General features: G+C 37.9%; 2 protein-coding genes across 9 annotated transcripts in view; both read right to left on the bottom strand.

The window, feature by feature from the left end:
- Window positions 1-733, bottom strand: part of MANBA (mannosidase beta) — a 103,367-nt gene extending 102,634 nt beyond the window's left edge. For all 4 annotated transcript variants that reach the window (XR_015715902.1, XR_001604040.2, XR_015715900.1 and 1 more), the window contains exon 1: window positions 535-733. Coding sequence is in view for 1 of the 4 variants with exons in the window: in XM_016223600.2 (XP_016079086.2) it covers window positions 535-711 (177 nt within the window). In the remaining 3 variants the exon portion in view is untranslated. The remainder of the gene's footprint in view (window positions 1-534) is intronic.
- Window positions 734-15,005: 14,272 nt separating this feature from the next.
- The window catches only part of UBE2D3 (ubiquitin conjugating enzyme E2 D3), a 30,381-nt gene continuing 19,620 nt past the window's right edge, over window positions 15,006-25,766 (bottom strand). For all 5 annotated transcript variants that reach the window (XM_016223613.2, XM_016223612.2, XM_087826381.1 and 2 more), the window contains exons 5-8: window positions 23,159-23,236; window positions 22,005-22,110; window positions 19,493-19,586; window positions 15,006-17,528 (exon numbers count right to left, since the gene is read on the bottom strand). In XM_016223613.2, the coding sequence (XP_016079099.1) occupies window positions 17,483-17,528; window positions 19,493-19,586; window positions 22,005-22,110; window positions 23,159-23,236 (324 nt within the window). In that variant the 3' untranslated portion in view covers window positions 15,006-17,482. The remainder of the gene's footprint in view (window positions 17,529-19,492; window positions 19,587-22,004; window positions 22,111-23,158; window positions 23,237-25,766) is intronic.

The raw sequence follows: 25,766 nt of genomic DNA, 5'->3' as shown, positions 1-25,766 counted from the left end.
TGACAACCCTAACCTTACCCTGGGCGGGTCTGTCTCCTCAACCCACGTGCTGCAAAATCCCAAATTTGACTCCCTGAGGCCTAACAGCAAACCTGAAAACCTGAGACATTACTGAATATAGCTAACATTTACTTAGCAAAAGACGAAAGTCCCCTGCAGTGTCCAGGTAGCTGAGCCGGCAATGCCCCGCCTTAGGCTTTGTCAGTGTCAACATGCTCTTCCTACCGACCCTCGGGTGAGGCAGGGCAGCAAGCACCCGCCCGGAGCCAGGCAGGTGGCCCGACGGAAACTTCCGCTTCCCAGCCGCCCAGTCGCGGCGCCGCTCAGTCTCCGCCCAGCGCGACCCCGGCGGCGCTCCAGGCCCACAGCACAAAACGGCCCCGGCAGCCCCCCCAGGGACCACAGGCTGCACGGGGGAAGTCGGCGCGCAGTCGAGGGGAACAGCCCCGGGCAGGGGGGCTTCCAGGCTGCCGCTGGACCCCCTCCCCACGAAGGGAACGCGGTGCAGGCTCGGGGGCCGGCCGCACACGGTACCTGGATGAGTTTCTGCTGGTACAAGGCGGTGTGCACGCAGCCGGGGACCTCTCCGGGCAGCTCCAGCGTGCGGTTCCCGTTGCGGATCTTCCAATCTCCCCGCAAGCTGAGGCCGAGCGCCGCTGCCGCGGGGTCCGCACCGCACAGCCCGAGCAGCAGAAGCAGGCAGAGGCGCATGCTGCGACCCAGAGGAGGGCGTGCGTCCCGGGCAGCAGGAGGCCGCCAAGGCCACGGCGAGCTCCGGAGAAGCCCGGGCGCCAGCACGGGCCCCGCCCCCGGCCCCGCCTCCACGTCAGCTGATCCGCAGGGACGCGCGGCGTGGATACCGGGGGGGCGGGGCGAGTCAGCCCCTGGGCGCCGCTCGGGGCTGCGATCCCTGCGGTCTCCGCGCTCCTCTTGCTCCTTGCCACTGCTCGGGCGTCTGAAGGGGAGGAGGACCTGAGCACGGTCATGGAGACGCTCAGATCCCCGGGCGCAAAGGAGCGCGCAGCCGGGGGCAGCCGGGGGCAGCCGGGGGCAGCCGGGGGCAGCCGGGGGCAGCCGGGGGCAGCCGGGGGCAGCCGGGGGCAGCCGGGGGCAGCCCGGGGGCAGCCCGGGGGCAGCTCGTCGTATGCGGAGACCGCAGCTGGAGAGGCTCCCCCTGCTTCAGAGCAGCGAAACACCGAGCCACCCCACCACTTTCGTTCCCCAGCTTTCCCGAGACCCCACCACTCTGCAGGGGCTGCCTGGCTGCGGGGACGCCCACCGCCCGCAGCTCCGCGGGGTCTCGTGGTTCGCCGCCCTTCAGGCAGCGAGCAGTTAGTAAAAGCGCCTGGTTCGTAGGGTGGTTTCGCGGGCCCAGGGAACCCGCGCGCGGCGTGGGCGTGGGCCCGGGCCCGGCGCGGGGCGCCCTGCGCCTCAGTCCGTCCTGGCCGCGACCCGCGGCCTCCCGCTTTGGAAAGGCCCCCAGGAGGCTCCCGAGGCTCCGGAGACGGTCCCGACGCGCGCAGGCAAGTTTAAAACCTGCCGCTATCTGCGGTACCCGGCAAACCACAAAATCTCATACCTGTTTCCTGAACTCGAAAATGGAGACGGTACTTTTTCAGGTCGTTGTAAGCATAAAATGAGTTAAATAGGTGTTTTGTCCCTAACAATGTGAGCGCACCCCAAAACTTCCACAGGTTTATTTCAGGTTTTGGAGTCACGTGTCCTTCTTGACTCCCATTTTTGCAATAAGACGTAACAGTGATCTTAGGTAGTTGGTATAGAGAATTTCACAGACTGGCTTACTCCTGTGTTGATCTTATCTGCCATATTTTGTTATTTAGGAGAAAATCTTTGAAGAGAAGTCCTCCCCTCATCAAATCCAAGCTTTGTTTTGCTTTATAATGGCCCTGAAATTGCATGAATCTATAAACACGGGACAATATTTTACCTTTTCAGAATCAGTATTTTTCACAAACCTAGCATCTTGGCATTAGGGACATTATGGATTATACAGCCCAAGCCTCTGGCTTTATAGCTGGGGTAAAAGGATCCAAACAAGTCAGGCGACTTGTCTATCATATAGTGGCAGGTAGGGTCAAAACAGCTCTCAGTATCCTTGCAGTTAAGCAAGTTAATATTAAAGGGAAAAGGTTCTGGCTGATTTTTTAAGAGAGAGTGGAAAGCAAGGGGGGAGAGAAAAATATCAATGTGTCTACTGGTTGCCTCCCCACCTGGCAGAGGATCCTTGATGGGAATCGAACCTGAGACCCTTCAGTCCGAGGGGCAACACTCTAACCACTGAACAAACTGACTAGGGTGAAGCATTCTTACTTTTGATAGGAACAAAACTCTCAGTGCAAATAAAATACCAGAATGCATGTCAATAGACAGACAGCCCTGGACTGTTCAAAACTGATAACACAACTTATGGCTGCAAGAACAGCAAAGGAATTTTTTTGTAAATCCCAGAGATTCCATTAAGCCAAGTCAAAGGAAAGTTCATGCCAGCAAGTGTGTTTGGGTATATTCTGTTGTTCTATTAAGAAATATTTTAGAAAATGAGACATCATTCCTCCTTTCATTCCAGGACACAATCGTTTGGATTATTCACTTTGAAAACAGGGGAGCTTAAAGTAAATGCAAAGCCCTAACAAGTATTCTGCCTAAAATTGGAATTGGCATGATGAAGTTTTCATTTTGTTATAGGATCATTTTTTGCCCATTATTTCCAGGAAAAATAGATCTTATTTTGAAACAGTTATAAAATTAGTCAATTTGTGTAATTTAAACGCACAATATCAAATACAATTTTAAAGTCACCCATTTTTATAACTTTATACTGTATAAATAGATTCCATTTTGATCATCCCATTTGATGCTTCCCAGAATTCAGATTATTTAGATCAAGTGATAGTTCCCTGATTTAAAGGGACAAATAAAGCCTACAGAAGTTAAATGACATGCAGGATCAATATTCTGCTGCCGGAGGCCATTAAGAGTGTTTTGGTCCATCTGACCATGCTTCCTTCACCTCTAAACATATGAAGTTGGTAAATAAACTCATTAGAATGTCATGGTATACCAAGGCCAAGGATGTTCCAATCCCATGAGATAAATACATAAATTATAATAAGGAAAAGAAAAATGACTCAGTGTCTGCTTAATCCCCAAAGCTAGGGACAGCAGGCTTAAGTAGCCCCTTCAAAGTTTATACAAAGAACACTTAAACCCAAAAATAAGAACATAAACAACTCAACTAAAAAATGAGCTAATGAAGATACACAAAACCACAATGAGATATCACCTCGCACCTGTCAGAGTGGCTGTCATCAATAAAACAACAAACAACAAGTGTTGGCTAGAATGTGGAGAAAAGGGAACCCTTGTGCACTGTTGGTGGGAATGCAGATTGGCGTAGACACTACGGAAAATAGAATGGAGGTTTCTCAAAAAATTAAAAATGGAACTGCCTTATGACCCAGTGATCTCACTTCTGGGGATATATCCTAAGAATCCCAAAACACCAATCAGAAAGAACATATGCACCCCTATGTTCATAGCAGCATTATTTACAATAGCCAAAATCTGGAGACAGCCCAAGTGCCCATCAGTAGATGAGTGGATAAAAAAGCTGTGGCACATTTACACCGTGGAATACTATGCAGCTGTAAAAAAAAAAAAAAAAAAAAAAGATCTCTTACCCTATGCGACAGCATGGATGGGCCTGGAGATTATTATGCTAAATGAAATAAGCCAGAGAAAGACAAATATCATATGATCTCAATTATATGTGGAATCTAATGAATAAAATAAACTGAAGAATGAAATAGAACCAGAAGCATGGATACTTGTAATAGACTGAGGACAGAGGGGAAGAGGTTGGGAGAGCTGATTAAAAGAAGGTGAAGAGAGTAGCCAAAGAACATATATGCATAGCCTATAGACACAGACCACAGAGTGGTGAAGGCCAGGGGAGGTGTGATGGGGGCTGGGTGGAGGTGGGCAAAGAGTGGGGGAGGAAATGGGGGACAACTGTAATAGTGTGAACAATAAAAAAATGTGAAAAAAAGAAAGAAGATAAACAGATGGCAAATAAGGATAGAAAAGATGCTCCACATCATATATCATCAAGGAAATGTAATCTAAAACAACATTGAGATATCACTACACAACTATTAGAATAGTCAAAATTGAAAACCCCGACAGCACTAAATGCTGGCAAAGATGGGGAGCAACAGAAACTCTTATTCATTGCTAATGGAAATGCAAATGGTAAAGCCACGTTGGAATACATTTTGGTAGTTTCTTACAAAATTAAACATGCACTTACTATGATCCAGCAATTACACTGCTTGGCATTTACCCAAAGGAGTTGAAAACTTATGTCCACACAAAAACATATGCATGGTTCTGGGATCGATGCCCAGTAGGGGACGTGCAGGAGGCAGCTGAGCAATGATTCTGTCTCATCATTGACACTTCTATCTTTCCTCCCTCTCTCTGAAATCAATAAAAACATTAAAAAATAAAAATATATGCATGGATGTTTATAGCAGTTTTATTCACAATTGTTAACACCTGGAAGCAACCAATATGTCTGTCAGTAGGTAAGGGGATAAATATATGTGGTATATCCAGACAATGGAATAATATTCAGTGCTAAAAAGAAATGAGCTATCAAGCCATAAAAATGCATGAAGGAAACTTAAGTGCATGTTACAAAGGGAAAGGAGCCAATCTGAAAAGGCTATATATTATATGATTCCAACTATATGACATTCTGGAAAAGGCAATACTATGGAGACACTAAAAGGATCAATAGTTATCAGGGTTTAGGAAGGGATGAATAGAGTACAGGTGAAGCTACTCTGTATAATACCATAAAGGTGGATATATATCACTATACATTTGTCAAAACCCATAGAATATACAACACCATCAGTAAACTGTAAACTATAGACTTTGGGTGATAATGATGTATCAGCATAGGTTCATTGGTGCTAACAAATGTACCACTCTTGTGGGGGATGTTGATAATGGGTGAGGCCTTTGTATGTCTGGGAGCCAAGGGTAAACACTATGTATTGTCCCTTCAATTTTTCTGTAAATCTAAAATTGCTCTAAAAAAATTAAGTTAATTTTTAAAAAATTATACATGTATATTTCCCCCCCAAAAAATCCATGAATCAAAGAAATCAAAAACTTCTAATTAATATTTTGTCACGCAAGAAGCTTGAAGTTGTCACTCCATCCTAAAAAAAAAAAAAAAAGTAAAAAGTTGGACAAAATCAACAGCTCTTAGATTCATCAGAGAATTGAGGTGACAGGGAAATGTGCTGCCCCTGTAGCTGGAGAGATAGAAAGGTGGGTACAGAAATTCACCAATTACTAAAGCAGAAACCCATAAGCAGAAAGCTCCACAGGAACCAGTACTATGGTAGGAAAACCTAAACTGTAATTAAGGAATTACTGGAGGTTCAGTTTGGACAAGTCTGAGAGTTAAAAACTTCACCCATACTTTTGTGAGTTTTGCCTCCAGGAGCTCTACCAAGTTCTCAGTTGAAGACTGGAGAACAATTCCCTCATAGTTTCATCAGGGGGAGGGGCAAAGGAACCGTACTGAAAGACACCAGAGCATTCTGTTTTTCTTAAGATATGCCCTCAAGAGGAATTACTTTATCAGCCTTGCCTGCTGGGGTTTTATCAGAGCATAACCAACCTGGGAGAAGGGAGATACCAAACTTCAGCCCCCTCTAACCATCCTTCCCCACCTAAGGGGTGGAAAAAAACACACACAGAAGCGCTTGTGAAGTTTACAGTCCAGGACACAAGCTCACTAAAAGACTAAGACCTAATCATAGGACTTTATAGAAAGCTTCCCCTCTCCCGCACCTTCCCACCACTTCATTAAAGGCCTATTTGCAACATTTTCTTTCAATGCATCATGTATGGCTTTCAACAACAAAAATTACAAGGAAAAAAGAAAAGAAAGAAAAAAAAACATTTAAAGAAAGAACAAGTACTAGAACCGGACTCAAACAGGAAGGGATTTTGGATTATTAGGCCAGGAATTTAAAATAATGATTATTAATATGTCAAGGACTTTAATAAATAAAGTAGAAAGTATAATAGAATAAATGGACAGTGTAAGCACAGAGATGGAAATTCTAAGAAAAAAACAAAAAAGAAATACTAGAGCACAAACCACACATCCAGGAAGCTCAGAAAACACCAAGCAGAATAAATGCCCCCCCCCCCCAAAAAAAACACCTACATCTAGTCATATCATACTCAGACTTAAGAAACCCAAAGATACAGAAAAAATGTTGAAAGAAGCAAGAGGGGAAAAACACATTGCCTACAAGGAGTAAAAATAAGAATTACATCCAATTTCTCCTCAGAAACCACACAAGCAAAAAGATAGTGGAGTGAGATAATTATAATGTTGAGAGAGAAAAAAATCATCGAAATGGAATTCTGTACCCTGCAAAATTATTGTTCAAAAGTGAAGAAGAAATAAAGACTTCCTCAGACAAACAGAAAGTGAGGGAATATGTTGCCAATACACCTGTCTTTTCAGAAATATTTAAGAAGTTTATCAGAGAGAAAGAAAATGATGTAGGTCAAAAACTGGGATCTACATAAAGAAAGGAAGAACATTAGAGAAAGAATAAATGAAGATAAAATGAATACTTTTATTTCTCTTATTATAATTGATCTAACAGGTAGAAGTTTGTTCAAAACAATAACAGCAACAATATACAACGATCAGTTATATGTAAAATAACTGAGAGTAATGACACGAGGGACTGGAAGAGAGGAATTAGGAATACTTAGTTATTATAAGGTACTTGCACTACCCATTAAGCAGCACAGTGGTATTAGAAAGTTGACTTTGACAGTGGAGTTGTAAAGGTTTATGGCAAACTCTAGGGCAATCACTAAAGAATGTTAATAAAAAAAATAATTGATTAGCTAAAAAAGAGAGAAAATGGAGTCATAAAATCACAATAAAAATATCAATTAAAATCACAAAAGTTAGAAAGAGAATGGAAGACAAATACAGGAACAAAGGCAATGAATAGAAAACGGGAGCAAATGTAATAGATATCAACTATATTGATAATCAGCTTAAAGTGCCAATTATCTAGACAGAGATTGTCAGAGTGTATCAAAAAACAAGACCAAGTATATTCTGTCTACAAGAAACTTATTTTAAATATAAAAACAGATACAGATTAAAAGTAAAGGAATCGAGAAAGACATATCATGCTAATACTAGTCAAAAGAATGCTGGAGTAACTACATTAACTTCATAGTGAGCAGACTTCATAGCAAAGAAAATGATCAGGATAAAGACAGGCATTAAATAATGATAGAGGAGCTGATTCTACAAGAAGACATAACAATCTTTAATGTGACGTGCTTAACAACAGAGCATCAAAATATTATCTAATAATTATCTAATCTTCCACCTTAAAAAACTAGAAAAAGAAGAGCAAAGTAAGCCAAAGAAAAGAAATAATAAAAATTAGAGGAGAAACCAATGAAATTGAAAATAGCAAATCAATAGAGAATATCAACAAAACTAAAATGTGGTTCCTTGAAAAGATTAATAAAATCAATAAACATTTAGCCAGGCTAACTAAGGGGGGGGGGGGAGCTAGAAGACACAAATAACTAATATCAGAAATGAAAGAAATTATATCACTATAGATCACATAGACATTAAGAGAATAATAAAGGCATAAATACTATGAACAACTCTATGCCTGCCCACAAATTTGATAGCCTATTTGAAATGGACAAATTCCTTGAAGTACACAACATAGCCTATTTTTGGATTATTTTTTGGATTTTGAAAAATTGATTCTAAACTCACACAAGAAGAAAGGAACAATCTGAATAGGCTATTATTTATTTAAGAAATTGAATCAATAATTAATAATCTTCAATAACAGAAAGCATCAGGCCCAGATGAGTTCACTGATGAATTCTATCAAGCATTTAAGGAAGAAATTATACCAATTCTCTATAGTCTCTTCTAGAAGATAATAACAGAGGGAACACTTCTTAACTCATGCTATGCGGTCAGCATTGCCCTATACCAAAACCAGACAAAGACATTACAAGAAAAGAGAACCACTGACCAAGATCTTTCATGAACATAAATGGAAAAATCCATAACAAAATACTAGCAAATCAATAATGTATAAAAAGAATTATATTCTCATGACCAAGTGGGATTTATTCTGAGTATTCAAGGCCGATTCACCATTCAAAAATCAATGAATGTAATTTATCACATCAACAAGCTAAAAAATAAAAATCACATGGTTATATCAGTAGACACAGGAAGAGCATTTGACAAAACAACATCCATTTATGATAAAAACTCTCTGCAAATTAGGAATAGAGGGGAATTTCCTCATACTCTATAAAGCATAGCTACACAAGACTACACTTGTACTTAATGGTGAGAAACTAAAAGCTTTTCTGCTAAGGTCAGGAATAAGGCAAGGATGTCCCTTTCCAGCATCATCCTGGAAGTCCTCGCTAATGCAATTAGCCAAGAAAATAAATAGTATGCAGATTGGTAAGGAAGATGTAAAACTATCTTTATTTGTAGATAACAGCATTGTGTATGTGGAAAATCGAAAAGAATCAACAACAAAAATTCTTGGAACTAATAAGCAATTTATAGCAAGGTTGCAGCATCAAAGCTAATACACAAACACCTATCCTTTTCCTACACACCAGCAACGAAGAACTGGAATTTGAAATTAAAAACACAACACTGTTTACTTCAGCACTCCAGAAGAAAGTGAAACACTTAAGTATCAATATTACAAAAACGTTAAGGGCTATATGAGGGAAACTACAAAACTCTGATGAAAGTAATCGAAGAAGAATTCAATAAATGGAGAGAGATTCCATGTTCACAGATAGGAAGACTCAATACTGTCAGGATGTCAGCTGTTCCCAACTTAACCTATAGATTCACTGCAGTCCCGATCGAGACCCAAGCCAGTTATTCTTTGGATTTTGACAAACTGATTCTAAAGTTTATAAGGAAAAGCAAAAGATCCGGAATAACTAACACGATGCTGGAGGAGGAAAGTTGGAGGATTAATACTGCCAATAATCAAGAGCTAGTTTAGCTGGGAGAGCTGAGCTGTCAGGTGTTGGAGCAGCTACTTAAAGCAACAAGGAGTCAAAAATAAAATAGTGAAGCCATTACTCCCTTACTGCTATAGTATAAGCAAGAGGCTAAAAAACTGGAGAAGAGGCCAACTCTCCTCTCTTTTGTTTTCCCCATAAAATGGTAAGCACCCTGGTCAAGGATCAGATGGATCAGCACAGATGTGGGGTTTGGTTCGCTGTTGAGGGAGCCCTTAGCCAAAGGTCATGGCTGTTGTATAGGCTCTGGGGTAGGCGTGGAGGTGTGAAGGATGAGGGGGAAGGGCCAGGAGCAGGAAATTACTGGGTACTGAGTCCGAGGAGGGATAAATATATTCAAAGTTTTCCACCCCCCCCCCCCCCCATAAGGAGATTTCAGCAGATACAGCTGAGGAAGACCTCTGCCTAATGCCTCAGATAAAGCTACCTAGTAATGAAGGCACCGGGGCTAGGAATGTAAATATGTGAAGAGCATGACCAGCCAGAGGGGCATCAATAGTACTTCACTACAACTCTCTCTGGAGATTATAATCCTTTGGCTGTGTACCAGGTCTGGTGTGGGAAGGACAACTTTCCCCCTTGAGGCCTGCCAGGTAAAGCCTTTGTAGTAAGTAGTCTATGATCAGGACTGAAAAATCACATTTATGTCATGTGATCCCAAAGATCTGATAGTGTTGGAAATATCCATGGAAAAAGATATATGGAATTTTGGACAAGCTCCAGTAGAAGAGTCACAGTGTAGACCCTTATATTCTGGAGCAAGGCTATGCGCTTCACCATAGTGAACTACTCTTTCAAACAATAGGTCCTAGCCCAGCTAGTGTGGTTCAGTGGTTGAGCATTGACCTAAGAACCAGGAGATCAGGGTTTGATTCCTGGTCTGGGCACATGCCGTGGTTCTGGGCTTGATCCCCAGTGGGGGGGTGTGCAAGAGGTAGTTGATCAGTGACTTTATCTCATCATTGATGTTTCTCTCTCGCCCTCTCCCTCCCCCTTACTGAAATAAATAAAACCATCTTTAAATAAAATAAAGTAAAACAAAACAATAGGTCCTAGTGTGCTACTGGGTCTTAGTAAAGACCAAACATCTGACCAATGTACACTAATTGCCAATGTGGCCCGAACTGAGGATTATCTAGTCAACCAAGTAATAAGGCTGGGCAAGGGCTTCAATGTTTCAGTGTATGTAGGAAGTGATACATTCAGACTCCAGCAAAGTCCAGGAGACACACATAAATTGTATGTTAGGTAGTGTAGCCTTCCATGTCACTTATCTCTGATGCACTAATAATCTCACTGATGACCTCAGGGGAGTTTCTTATGACCAACTGACATATCTATGCCTGGTTCACAGGTGGGCTAGTGCAATATATATTGGAACTAGCCGTAAGTGAATTGTTGCATAACAGCCCCACTTAGGTTTGGCTCTGAATGACACTGGTGAAGGGAAATTTTCCCAGTGCACAGAATTACGAGACATCTGTTTAATTTTTCAATTCATGTGAAAGGAGAGGTAGCCTGAGTTACTTTTACATATTGACTCTTTGGCAGAGCCAAAAGTCTTAATTGGTTGATCTGGGCCTTAAAAGAAATGACTGGAAGACAAGTGACACTGAGGTCTGGGTGGATATTATGTGGATAGACACTGTAGGAGTAGGTACAATACATGGTTTCTTTGTGTCTCACATTAATGCTCACAAGAGAACATGTACCACAGAGGAGACTCTTAACAATTAAGTACACAGCAAGATGGTCCTGTGGATTTTAGGCAGCCTTTCTATGCACCACTTAGGTACTTGACACTGAGCACATCAACAAAGTGGTCATCGTAGCAGGGATGAAGGCTATGCATGGACCCAACAACATGGGCTCTCTCTCACCACGGGTGATCTTACTGAATTGTCTTGGTTGATTGCCCAAGTAGCCGGAAGCAGAGACTGATGCCTTTCCATTTATTTAGGATTCCTTTCTTTCAGAAACGTTTTGTAGTTTTTAGTATACAAGTTTTGCACTTCCTTGGTTAAAGTTATTTTATTCTTTTTGATGCTATTGTAAATGGAATTTTCTTCTTAATTTCACTCTCGGATTGTCCATTGATAGTTATAGAAATAAAACTGACTTCACGGTATTGATTTTTGTATCCTTCAGCTTTGCTCAATTCAATTAGCTGTAATAATTTTATTATTCTTTAGGATTTTCCTATATCATGTCATCTGTGAATACAGTTTTTCTTCTTCCTTTCCAATTTGGATGACCTAATATTTTTAAAGTCTGAAATATTTACAAATCAGATGGCTCCCACTCATGGTGTCACATCTCCCCCCCCCCCCCCACATGAGTTCTTGCAGACTATTTGTTTGCTTCTGCCAGCACCTGGTTGCTTTCATTTAGACCTACTTTAAAAATTAGATCTGAGTTTTCTGGGACCACCTGTGTAGTAAGATTTAGGGCTGCAAATCTTCACAAAGGCCAAACTATTACTACAAATTCTGAGAGCTGAATGTTCTCCTGTCACTAAGGTTCAAGGCATGCAGACTTCGCATAGTATGTATTAGGGATGGGCTTCTATTTGACAGCACTCTTTGGATGCATTCCGAGATTTGCTAGGGTCACAAAAATTAAAATACAGTTGACTTGGTTTTTAAGTGACTTGTTTTCAAAATGAAAGCTGGTTTCTGGTTATATTCTGCTTCTTTAGGTTACTGGTTTCAATTTGGTCTTGGCTTGGCAGTACTCCTATTATTGTCACCTTTTAAAAAGAAAAGTTTTTCCCAGCATGTTTAGTTGCTTTTTTCAGGGTAATCATCCATACTGGTAGAAACAGAAATGCCTATCTACTCGCCATGGTGGTATTTTATAGTAATCAGAGTAAAGCATGTTCCATTTACCATTTTTCTATGGTATGTTGCAGTTTTTAATACTTTTGGAGTTAAAAATAAAGCAAGCATTATGTTTGGCAAAATCTACCATTTAGCTCATATTCGTTATTAAATATTTGACCACTGTAACAATGTGCCAGGAAGCCAACTAGTCACTGAGGGATGTAGCAGGACACAGACAAAATCCCTTTTCTTAGAGCTTACATTCTGGAGTGACACTGAGGAGGAAACAATGTTACATGTAAGGTGGCTAATATTGAATATGCCATGTTGCAACTCTATAATGGTGGTGCTGTTGGTATTTTATATAGAATAGTCACTCTAAGTTGCCATTTGAACAGAAACCTAACGATTAGGAAAGGTAGCCATATATGTGAGTTAAGATCATTCTAGGCAAGAGAAGTACAAGGGCAAACATCTTGTCCCAGGAGAGGCCCATGTGACTGAGCTGAGGGAATTGGGGAAGTCCTGGAGGCAGAGTAGAGATGGTGGGAAAAGTCAATACAGCCTGTAAATCGCTTTTAGTAGTATTTTGGCTATTACTCTGAGATGGGATACCATTAGGTTTGGAGCAAAGGATGGCATATGACATGATTTAAAAGGGTTATGCTGCGTGTTGTGTGGGGACAGATTGCTGCGAAGTAAAAAGCTGGACCCCCCCAGGAAGCTATCGCAGTAATCGAAGATGGGGCTTTAGACCATTATGGCAGCAGAAACAGGTAAATTTCTGAATAAAATTTGAAAGAACTGGCAGGAGCGTGAGAAATCAAGGTTGATGCCTAGATTTTGGACCAGTGCAACGGAATGTCATTTATTGAGGCCCAGAACTGGTATGCTTGTGTACATGTCAGTGTGTAGATACCGTCCAGCTTTAGACACCATAAAGTTATCCTTTTAGGTAGCCAGGCAGGTTAACGAACAGTTCAGGAGAGATGGCTGGGAGGTCAGCAAATAACAGTGGTTAACTGGGTTCTTAAATAACTAGAGTATAAAAGTACTCATGCTGTTTGGCCTTATTTGACATTATTTAAGCTTGATATGGTAAATAAGGAATCAAGATAACATGGAGGGTCAGACAGTAAAATGTAAAAAAAATGTTATTTCATAAAATCATTTCCTACAATACAGAAAAAAATTAAAAGGGCTCAAGCTAAAAAAAAAAATCATCCAGAAATAGCATACAACTTGGAGATAATTATCAGAAATACTGTGTACTAGTTAATTATAAATTCTTCAAAATGAGGCAAGTAGCAGTTATAGGGTAGCAGGAAATAATACAAGTGGCTAATTGAGGGTCCTAAAGTAAACAAATTTTCAGCTAACTTCTATCTTCCTAGCCTGTCTAGAAAACTTTAGTTTTGATCTTTTAAGTTTCTCCAGAACCTTTTCTTTTTGGGGGGGGGGGGGGGAGGGGGAGTATGGTAGAGGGGCTGTTACACTTTTAAGCTGTTTCCAAATACCTTCACCATTTGTTTCCCATTATGCTGAAATAGGTTTTACTAGCTGCCTTAGGTTATATTAATGTTAATTTCAGTAACACTGCAAACACCCCTAACACGACATCTTACTTTTTCACACACACACAAGTTGCTTAATGTAAGAGACCACAGAATGAGACCAGGGTTCAAATTCTTGTTCAGCTACCTAACGCAACATTTAGCAGACTTTTGTACCTGGTTGCTCACTTTTAGTACTACCTGGCTATTGGTTGAATTACATATACCACCCCCAAAAGATGTTATGAATTTGAATGTCACAGTTTTCACCTGTTACTCAAATTAGATAATTGTAGGATATTAACATTACCTTAAATGTGTAAATCAACCTACAGTATTTATAATTCAAAATATTACATACTTGTCAATTATATAGAAATGTAGTACTTGGGCATACAACATAACAAGTTCTTAATGTGATGGAACAGCAAGAGTTGTAAAATAACTATAGGGTCCAAGGATTATTGCATTGTTACAAGGGAGAGAGCTAGGAACAGACTTCAGAATTGATCTACTTTGCTTAGAACAGGCTACTGGGTGCCACCCCATAGTTTCTGAATCAGTAGTCCTGTAGTGGGCATCTGAGAATTCCCATTGTAAAGAATTTCCCAAATGGCCCTGGCCAGATGGCTTGGTTGGTCGGAGCGTAGTCCTGTGAACCAAAAACGCTGTGGGTTTGATCTTCAGTCTGGGCACGTTAGGGAGGCAACTGATCAATCGTTCTCTCTCTCTAAAACCAATAAAAACATATCCTCAGGCTAGGATTAAAAAGTTTCCCAAAGGACACTGGTATTACTGGTCTTAGGACCACTTTTGAGAACCACTATCCTAAATTCTTTATAGTTTTAACTCCTAAGTTCAAAAAAAAACTTACAAACAGCATTAGGTTAAAGTGTGAATTTCACGTTAGCTGGAATTACTGAAAAAGACGAAAGTGTCTTTAAACAGACTTTAATGGTAACAATTCCTTTAAGCTCAATTAACCTTAGCTATTACAAGTGTTATGCAGATGTTACTAGACAATATTTAGTGACTTGCACTGGGTTCCTCATAAAATAGAAGACAAATTCACTTAAAAGTGTAATGAACAATCATTAAACAGTTTTGTTATGCCAATACAAAACATGGCTAATTTGAGTCACCCCCCAAATCACTAATACAGCATAATCAGTATCTGAAGCGTATATCAACTAAGCCATTAAAAAAAAAAGTGAGTGTTCACTACCCCTGAGACCACTAGTTAACTGTGGTTCATACTTTAAAAAATTGTGAGTACACCCACACAAGCAAACTAGTATTTTTTTAAAAATCTGATTATCACATTGCAAACTTGCCCAGGAACAAGAGTTACTCACAATATAATTTACTATTAGCAAGTCCACTGGACTAATTCCCATAGGTTAACAGAAACTAAGTATTTGAGTTTGTGCATTAAAAGAGATAGGAAATATACAAGAACCAAAATCATTTTTTAATCTGCTAATATTCACTAGAGTCCTACACATGGCACTAGTAATGTATATGGGGGAAAGGGCAAATTCTTGGATTCTTTTTCATTGGAGATGATCTCAAGTCCAGTGTCCATACATTCACAAATGTTGGGTTTTCCAGGTAACTTTCTCTTAAGCCTGGAGAAGCCTTTATGGCTTATTCCCTTAGAAGTGACACAGAAATGTTATAGAAAGCATCAAGTCAGATACAGAGAACAGGGCACATCTAATCATTTTAACAATCAGTGGTTTAAGTCAGTCATCTCTATAAATACTTAAAAGGGTTGTCTATGGCTAAAAAGGTCAATTTGAAAGCCAACTAGCAATCCAGAAGCAGAGGTGTTTTGATGGCTGGCCTTCAAATAGTGATATGCCCAATAAAGCTGTTATTTTGAGACTATGATTCTCATAATTATTCTGAAAACAGAGCCAAAGAATAGTATATCTTAGCTTGTAGAGCAATGTTACTAACTTCTCATTTGTAATTTGAACCCAAAAGTTTTTAACAGTATGACATCTACCCTTAAGGAGTCAATTTTTAAGGAAGGAAAAAAAAAAAAAAAATCACTCATTGGAAAATTGTAGTTAGATTGATATTTCTCAATGAAATGCTTATTACAGAATTAACAAAGCCAGAACATTTTTGGAAGGCATGCATTTCACTTCCAGTTTAGAGAACCTTAGTCAATAAATCATGTCCAAACTACATATTAAAATGTTTATAAAAATCAAGCTTTAACATTTATTTTATATCTAGCTTTCCACATCTGTGCAGACAAGGAGTAAGATTGCACATAAGTGTAAGCAGTGCAAAAATGTGGAAGTGGAGAAAAGTCAGACGTGCTAGAAATTGAATACAGGATTGTAAGAAAGCAATGGGCAAATCAAAATAACTAGGAAAAAAGAAGTAAAACTATATGGTCAGAATTAGGAAGGGTGAAGAATGATAATGCCCTTGTTACTACAGAAGTTAAATTAGTGGTACACATAGCACTTGTCAAACGAAAAATTATCCAATAGCATTGACTTTTATTCATTCATGTTAAGTCACCTGAAATGATATCTGTTGCATTTAAATGCTCATTAATGTAAATGGCTGAACAAACCCATCTCAATGGATACTCAATATCCCACATAGTTAAGTCATTTCAACACAGCCTCATGACAACTCCCACACCAAACAGTACTTTATTTTGTAAATTTAAACCCATAATTACTCCCATGTTATGTTTTTAGCTGTCAAGTGTACAAGGTGAAGAAAAAATTTAGTTAGATGGGGGTTGCACCTGGAAAATAAATTTCTTAAACTCCATAAACATGTTCAAAACTGCTGGGTCCCAAGTCCATCTATGAACTCCAGGGTTGCCAGTATCATGTGCAGCATATTAAAGCTACACTATCCGAATAGCTTATTAATTCTGCATAAATCAGGTCAATCAATGTGTCAACCTGTAACACACTGTGCACTTTTAACTGAACATGGCAAAATATTCACTCTTTTGAACTTTACATCATCATTTGATGTCAAACAATGAAGCAAAACCCAACAGTATATACAAAAACAGCTTTGCATTTACAAAAGATTGTTTCCCGTATGATTAATCCAGGCAGCTAACTCATTGGTTTATGCAACTTTATTGAAGAAAAATAAATCAATTACTAGCAGAGCTATTAGTTGATCACTCATCCATTGACAACTTGCATCATTTATTCAGTGCTATATTAAACAGTGTATTGGAAGATAGATTAACTAATAGCTCCAAGCCTCCTAACAATTTAAATGAAAATTACAAAATGTTTGAGACCCTATTTTGGAATACAAAGGGTGTTTGACTTCCAATTTCCATTCTCTGTAGAACAAGAACAGGTCATTCCTTTATTGACATGCATAAAATACATCACATTTTCTGTTCTGCTGATGCTATAAATTCAATACCAATTCTCCAGCCACATCAGTTATGAGCATAAAGTATATCATGTAACCTCAGGTCTCTAACAGTGGAAGGCTTAAACAACGGATGCTGCTAGAATAATGCTGTTTCCTTTGATGCGACAACTGAGCATCCATCTCCCTCCCCCTCAGATGAGTTCTTCAGCATGTTAGAGCAGTGAGGAATGGTTTTAGTCTCATAACCAAGTTAGAGTGAAGACATTGGCCACATAATACACATGCTCCATTTTTTAAAAAATTCTGAATCTTGGGCAACTGTTCTCTTGTAACTACTTTACAGTTTCTAAAAGCAGTTATTGTCCAAAGCTGGAAGAACTTAAGTCTTCTCAGATGAGCATGTGAATGAATGGAGGGAGGTAAACAAAAAATAAAATTAAAAAAGATGAGGTCTGATAGGGGAGCAGCCGGATAAGAAAATCAAAAAAGGAACAGTAATTTAAAGTTTATTCCAGCTATAATGCAGGTTATTCTGACTTTAAGGTAGCATCACATGGCATACTTCTGAGTCCATTCCCGAGATATTCTGTTGTACCTGTAAATAAAGAGTATGTTATTTAAAAAGTTAAAATAAAGAATACTTAAAAGGAAAGACTTCTATTTTACCTCCAGACTCATCATAAAGTCATCTAATGGCTATGACTGGAATAAAGCCAACAGGGAAAAATTGTATTGGTACTCAAAGGATTGTGGAAAATGAGAACCGTATGCTTCCAAAACACTATAGTAGTATTTTAATAAACACAATAAAGTAGCACTGAGATTGTGAAAGCTAACAAAAATAATCAAAGACCTTTTATCTCCCCTACCACTGAGCTAATAATAATAATAATGTTCTCTTAGAAAATCTACAATTAGTATCCATTCCAACAAATTTTAACATTTAAAAAATTATTTTACAATTCGCCATGGAGTTAATGTCAGAAAAGCACACACATTCGTACATCTATAGAAATTTCCACCAAAGCCAGAACAAAACAGTTAACCAAACCATTTTATCTGAATCTTAGTCTTTGAGAAGTTACCTGGCCCTGGGTAATACCAGAAGAGAAAATGCCTTTCAGACTTAGGCACAGGCAAAAGATTAAGACATTGGGAAGGGTGGTAAGAGTACTTTTTTCCAAGAGGAGGTAGGTGTGAGTGGTATGTGTTAATAAGAACTATATGTGTGTGTTTTTAAATAGTGTGGTGATTGGAGATAACAAGCCCCTCTTGAGCCCTGATGAGTGGGAATCTCTAGGCACAACTGGAAGCATCTTTGCTTAAAAAGATCAATAGGTAATTCACACACAAGCAAGGTTATTTATTACTGAGGACAATCACTAATATTGATAAATACTATCACTTTCTCTGTTATACCCATGCCATAGTCATACTTACCAACAAAAAATATAATGATAACCTTAAGAAATGAATATATATCAAAGGGCACAGGAGAACTTTTAGATATTGACAGTTTGAATTTTATAAAGTATTAACTAGCTTCATTTCAAACCAAGAACTAAGCATGGTTCAAGCACTTTTCTCAACTTTAACATATGGAAGTTCTTTCTACCAATTCATGGTTACCTTTATTTAAGGATACCCTCTCAAAAAGCCAGCACGTTAAAACGAAGGTTTCTTTAAGCATACAGGGAGCCACAAAGTAGAGCTGACACTAATGCATGCATGTCAGTAATGAATATTTAGTTTAAATGCTTAGACTTAAGTTTCTCCCTTACATTATTATCTCAGCAAAATCTGAACTACATCATCACATTCCATATAGTATTGGTATAATGTTTAAAATTAAAATTTAAACACCATGGATGTTTGAAAGAGATACTTAAATTTCCATTTCTTACTAGTGCTAATTATAACTGCTTTGTCATGCAAAAATACTCTCAAGCAATGACTACTGGGTATGCTTTCACGCTAAACAGAGATCAAGCAGTTAAACGAACAGTTTTCAGAAAATTGCCACATTGGTTACCTTTTGTTAGTTAATACAGTGCCTTAAAGCATGCAGCACTCAAGTGCTGGCAGTACCATGAATAAGCGCACCAGAGTGCAGATCCTCTTACCCTACAACATAGCGTATTTCTCTGTCCACTCTCTTGCTAACCTATTGTACCTAATTGAACAAGTATACTTAGCATTAATTATAATACAAAAATTATAATGGTAAAATTGTACATAAAAATAATTCAAATATTTGAGAAATGTAGACCAAAATTTTACAATACCAGTGTTTTTTTTTGAAAAACATAATTGTAGTGAAGAATTTGCCTTCTTCTCCAAAACTTAATAATTCAAGTGACAAAGTGTTGAACATGTTAGAAAAAGGAAACATTTTAGAGGGGCTATTCACTGTCAAAAAAACTAAAACCTACTAATTACTATCTTACCAAAAATAAGCATCAAGTCTTCTTGGCATTGCCACAACTTACAGCAGAGTATAAACCTAACTTGTTAAGAAAAAGGACTTTATATTATTTCCTTAAACTACTACATACTTACTTATCTCTGTCTGTTTTATAGATCCGTGCAATCTCTGGCACTAGGGGGTCATCTGGGTTTGGATCACATAGCAGTGAACAAATGGATAAAAGAACTGCAAGAAAACAAATGTGGTTACCCAGCATCAGGAATTTGGATTTTTAAGTGTATTTGAAAACACTATTATACCCACTTACATTAATGGATGATAGATCATCCAGACAGAAAATCAGTAAGTAAACAATGGTCTGAAATGTCACGTTACAAACAGATGAACTTAATAGATATTTAAGAACATTTCATCCCAAAACTGCAGAATACTTTTTTTTTTTAAGTGCACATGGATCATTTACCAGGATAGGTACATGTTAGGCTACAAAACAAGTCTCAATAAATTCAAGACTGTAATTTTATAAAGCATCTTTTCTGACCACAACAGTATGAAACTAGAAATCAGTTAAAAACATATATTATAAACCTAAATCCTCAAAAGATTTTTATTAGTTTATATATTCATCTCAATGAGACAAAGGTTTACAGATATTTTGCTTTACAGGAGACAAGGTCCTGGTAAATAAATGCTAAAAATAGAACATTGTTGGGATCAAGTTTAGTACTAGCTATAAAAATACTGCTAAACTCAGGAGTTCCGAGATTGTCAAATAATGCCACTGTTGTTATTTTTTAAAGTAAGTGGCATCAGAATTTAAGTCACTGAAGTTTGTTAGTACTCTGAGGGAGAAAAATAGCTTTAATAAGAATATTTGGGGAACATCCATACTATACTATTCTTAGCTGTTCAGCATAATAAAAAAAAAAAAATCTATTCTATCCTGCCCACAAGGTTGTTTCACAAAAAATCCTAACTGCTCCACTGACTATATGTTTTCTCGCCATGAATTTATAAGGTAGAGGCCATATACCCAAAAGTACTGACAACGATGCCAAGCATCATGGATCATGCATCTAATTCATTTTAAATGCTTGGGATGTGCCAGACATTGTATAAAGTGTCATGAAATTGGGTATGACAATCTTCAGATGAAGACAAAAAAAATAACACCACAAAAGACACATTAATGTAATATATTATTACAGAAAATGTAACTTTAAACCCAAGTGCAAGGAGGGCAGATATAAAACTCAACCTGTACTTATAGGAAACATAGTGTTAAATATAATAGTGCATTCCTGGCAATGATAAAAAACTTGGAACCTAGTGTTTAAGGTATTCATAATACCAGGTACCTGGCAGGTAAGAGAGCCTAATTTGAAAGAAACAGAAATGCATCCAGAGGGTGAAAACAAATCTAAAATTATGTCACACTTGAAAAAACTAAGGCATTAACCCATACTGTTTTTCTCTCCTGCAAAAGTGATTTTAGTTAAAATTTTGAGAAATGCCATACCATCCCATAAAGGGATTCAAATGCATTGTACAAATATATGAAAAAATTTGATACCCTGCCTTAAACCCTGTTTCACTTTGTATTTACCATACTCACAACATTAAAAACCTAATTTGGTGTACCTAAGGAATGCCAAGCCAATATCACAAACTGAAAATTACTTCAAGGCAGACTTCCCCCGCATTAAGTAGTTCTGTGGCAAGGGATTTTATCTGTGGGGTGAAAATGACATAAAAGCCACCAGAGTTATTCAAAAAGGAGGTAGAGATGGACAGACACTCCATATCTCCACCTGGGATACTCATGTAAAGACTGGAAAACCTATTAGAGATGTCACATAATAAATCCCTATTAAAAGTAGAAGAGCAGAACTGATCTAGAGAGAGTTCCAAGATGATTCTCTAATTTTAGACTGTTATTAAGTAGAAACAACCTACCACACGTTCACATAATACCTACCTAAAGGAGTTTTTAAAAAAAGGTGTAACTAAAGGTTTTATCAAAATGCTTTTTATCTAAAAACACAAACAATAAACACAAGAGAGCAAAATCAAAATTGTTCTGCAATGGAAACCTCAAGATTTAAAAGCTCTACTAAATTTCAGTATACTATTTTAGTTAAAAGACAAGCCTGGCCGGTGTTGCTCAGTGGTTGAGAGTCGAATCATGAACCAAGAGGTCATGAGTTCGATTCCTGATCAGGGCACATGCCTGCCTGGGTTGCAGGCTTGATCCCAAGTAGGGGGTGTGCAGGAGGTAGATGATCGATATTTCAATCTCTCTATCCCTCTCTTTCTCCCTCTAAAAAATTAATACATAAAAAAAAAAAAAGACAATAAGGAAGTGAGATGTGCAAATGGTTTGAGAATGAAAAATAGTGAAATTAAATTAAACTCTGCTTTATTTGAAAATAATGCCCAAACACCCTAATCTGAATTTTAACTTCCTCCCACAAAATCTCTTTAGTCCATACTCCTAAAAGAGCAAAGATGATATAACTTACTCTTTCCCCACCTCTTACCAAAAAGTTGACATAATACTCAGACAAGTATGCCCAAAACTGAAACTCCTTTAACTATTAGAAAATCAGAGCAGTTCAAGACTATTCCTCTCAAGTAGTTTACCTTTAGAAATAGTTAATGCAGGAGACCACTGTGATCTTAGAATATCGAGACAAATGCTGCCATTACTGTTAATATTTGGATGATAAATTCTTGTTGTAAATGCAACCTAAAATAAATAAAAAATCTTTAGGTATTTCTCCCAAATAAAAACAAGCATCCTAACTTAGGTAGAAGAGTTTTAGCAAGGCTTAAAATACTGTCACAATTTTTAAAAAATCAAATGGCTAAAACCTAATTTATGTACATAAAAGACCAAAAATAATAGAAGCCAGTTTTTATATTCTGACCAAGATCCCTCAAGAGCTCCCTCTTTTTTAATTAAAATGGAAAATATAACCTCAATGGTATAAGTGGGATGTTCTGAAGGTTAACTTTGGTCCTACCATGTCATAAGCATCAAAGAGCAATTTGAAGGGTATTTTTATCTTAACATTCATTAAAAAATAAGGAATTGCCCCGCCAGGCGTGGCTCCGCGCTTGAGCATGGACCTAGGATCCAGGAGATGGCAGTTCAATTCCTGGTAAGGGCACATACTCGGGCCGTGGGCTCAATCCTCAGTTGGGGGAGTGCAGGAGGCAGCCCATTAATGATGACTCTCTCATCACTGATGTTTCTATCTCTCCCTCTCCCTTACTCTCCGTGAAATCAATAAAGATATATTAAATATATATACATAAAATAATAATAAAAGGAATTGCTGATTGTAAACCAAAATTTATAGACCAGCTCATTTAAGGTATCAAGTTACAAAGGTATGTATTTGAGTTTGCATTTCCACTGTACATAAAATACAGTCTATACTTTTGACTCTTACATAGGTATTTTATCTAAAGTAAATGTCATATTGCACCCATAATTGACAAAGATGGTTATAGTGACCTGTCATTGTTCTATATGCATATTATGTCCTATAGTTATTCGTTTAAGTTGAATCTTGTCAACTGCTTTGATACTAGTAAACCAGTCCACCTCAGTGCATTAAGTAATTCTAGGTTTTCATAGATTTATTATTCAGTTATGTATGCAAACTCAAATGCCACACAACCCCTATCCCCTCTGACATCTGTCATCTATTCTTTATTTTTAAGAATGCTCTACTACTCTGAAATAAAGCATAAATCTATACTAACAGATTTTTGGGGAAAATACTTGCCTTAGGTGGTTTGAAGGGGTAGTCTGTAGGAAAATGAATTGTCAAAAAGAATACACCGCCTTGATATGGGCTGTCATTCTGTGGGGGGGGAAAAAAATGTTTAACTGATACTTAAAATATTACTGCTAACTAATTCATACATAACACTTCTATTTTCTAAGCATTTCTCTAAAACAAAACAACATTACCTATTTACATTGCAATAAAAGGTTAAATTATCTAAAATTCAGTTCGTATTAAAAGAAAAACAATCAAAATTTACTATAGAACAATGAATCCTACTTTAGTTAGATCCCATTTTACTAAGTTACCAAAGAATTTTAAAAATTATCCAGAAACACAAGTGTTCTAGATCCCGATTCTTATAAAGGAAAAGTATGCTTAGCAAAAAAGTCATCTACATACATTATGTAACAAACTATAATTTGAAAATAAATCCTTACATTTGTAGAATGATAGCCATATATACACAAATGGTTTTATACAATTCTGGCCAATAGCAAACCAAAAAGTTAGCTATTGCAGGTAACATACAACTACCTTCAACAGAAGTGGAACAGAAACAAATAGTTTACAGTTTAATTCCAACTGGCCCCTGAAACTTCTCATTTAACACCACAAAACTTTTTTCCTTCAAAAGCATACTGAATTCTCCATAGCAAATCAATACACAGGATTACTAGATTTGGAAAATAATGTGGATTTGTTTTTACATTTTAACAGGATACAAATTTTCAAGTTGTAGCAGTATTCTTTCTCCTTTGCTCTTTTGCTTATTAAAATTTGATTATGAAAAACTCCTTTAGCAATTAAATATTACATACATTAGTATGAAGCAACATTTAAACTACTTGTTAGGACTTTACATTAATTTAACTAATACAAGAAAAAGATACCACTGCGTTCCCTATTTTATGGATCAATAAAATGGGGCTTAAAGAAGTAATTTGTGTACAAACAGTATATCACAGAACCAAGATGCAAATCCAGATCTTATGAAAACCACCGATCCAACACCAATCAAAGAGTGGTGACAGACTTAGGATTTTAAGATAAAAGAAAATCCAAAATTGCTTAATTGGCCCTGGATAGGCAAAGATGTGTTTGAAAATTTCGAGTGACTGAGTTATTACCAACACCCATTCCATTAGAGTATGTACTGTATATAGCCTTAAAAAGAGTTTTTCACTATGCCAATTCTGGGTGTTAGGCAAATAAAAACTCTTACAGTTCTGATAGTTAATATAGCTCCTTTAACCCCCAGCCCTCTATAAAATAATTAAATACTGGTTGAATTAATCTAACTCCCTTCTATATACTTGGTATGTATAAGGGACATACAGAACAATTTCTTATCTTGATGGGCTTACAGTCTGGTAAAGAGACGTGCAAAGAGAAATGTTACAGGTATTATGGAAAACGAGTATGGTGTACCTGGGGTTTAAAGGAGGTCAATTTACCGATGAAGAATCAAGTTCAAAGAAACATACAATTTGGAAATAAAAGAACTATTTAAACTGAGTCCTTCCTACTTCAAACTCCCTCCTTTTTGTACTAAGTCTATGTTGTATACAATTAACAATTTAAAGATGATCCTAAAAAGTTCTTATAAAAACTAAGTCCAAAAGTTGTTTAAGCCTTCATTCTGTTTTTCAAAGTCAAGTGCTATAACTGACTGCTTCTGAATAAAGACAATCTAATGATGGGATTTAGGCAAAGCCAAATTTCATCTCACTCATTCAGAAAAAAGAATTTATGAGATGAAAATATTTCAAGGTTACAATTTAACACGCAAATTCTACCAATCAAAAAGGAAAAACTGTTAAACCACAAGATCCAGAGGTAACTAAATTATATCATTTAAAAACTGAAGCTCTGTATCAAATTTACCATAAATTGTCAGCAAACAGAAAATACAACAAAGAAAAAAAGAAAGGGATGCTTTGGTCAGTAAAGTGACCCAAATCTTAGAAATCCAGAATTTATACTGGACTTCTGCTTTAGACACCTTCTACCCCGGTTTTGCTCCAATCAATCCAAGTGGCTCCTTCTCAGTGTCTGTATTCTTCTTCCACTATGGCAACCCTAAAATGTTAATATTCACAAAGATCCATCTCCTGCTTTTATCTCCTCACCCCTACACTTATTTTGGTAACTCTTGAGTCTTTTTCTAGTGTAGTTATTCATTCCAGCACATATATTCAAATGCTTACAATTATTTCTACTTGGATGTCTCACGTGTCCAAAACTCAACTCACAACAGTACAGCCACAAACTAGGATCTCATCATTGACTGTCATATCTCCTCAAAGTAGTTACTGAATTTTAATGATCCTTAAAAATCTCGAGTTATCCTACTCTCCTTTGTGCCCACTGCCACCATTACCTTAGCTTAAGATTTTACTATAGTGATCCCTCCCTTAGCTGTGGTTTCATTTCTGCAGGTTCAGTTACCCATGGTCAGAAAATATTAAATGGAAAATTCAAGAAATGACCAATTCATGAGTTTTAAATTGAACTCAGTTCTTAGTGTGCTGTCCCACTTAGTCCCACCCAGGACATGAATCATCCGTCTGTCCAGGCCATGCCCATCAGTCACTTAGTATCA

This window comes from Miniopterus natalensis, chromosome 1, assembly GCF_054644295.1.
Source record: "Miniopterus natalensis isolate mMinNat1 chromosome 1, mMinNat1.hap1, whole genome shotgun sequence".
Taxonomy (NCBI): domain Eukaryota; kingdom Metazoa; phylum Chordata; class Mammalia; order Chiroptera; family Miniopteridae; genus Miniopterus; species Miniopterus natalensis.
The sequence above is the reverse complement of the archived record's forward strand: the minus strand, read 5'-3'. Positions and strand labels throughout refer to the sequence as shown.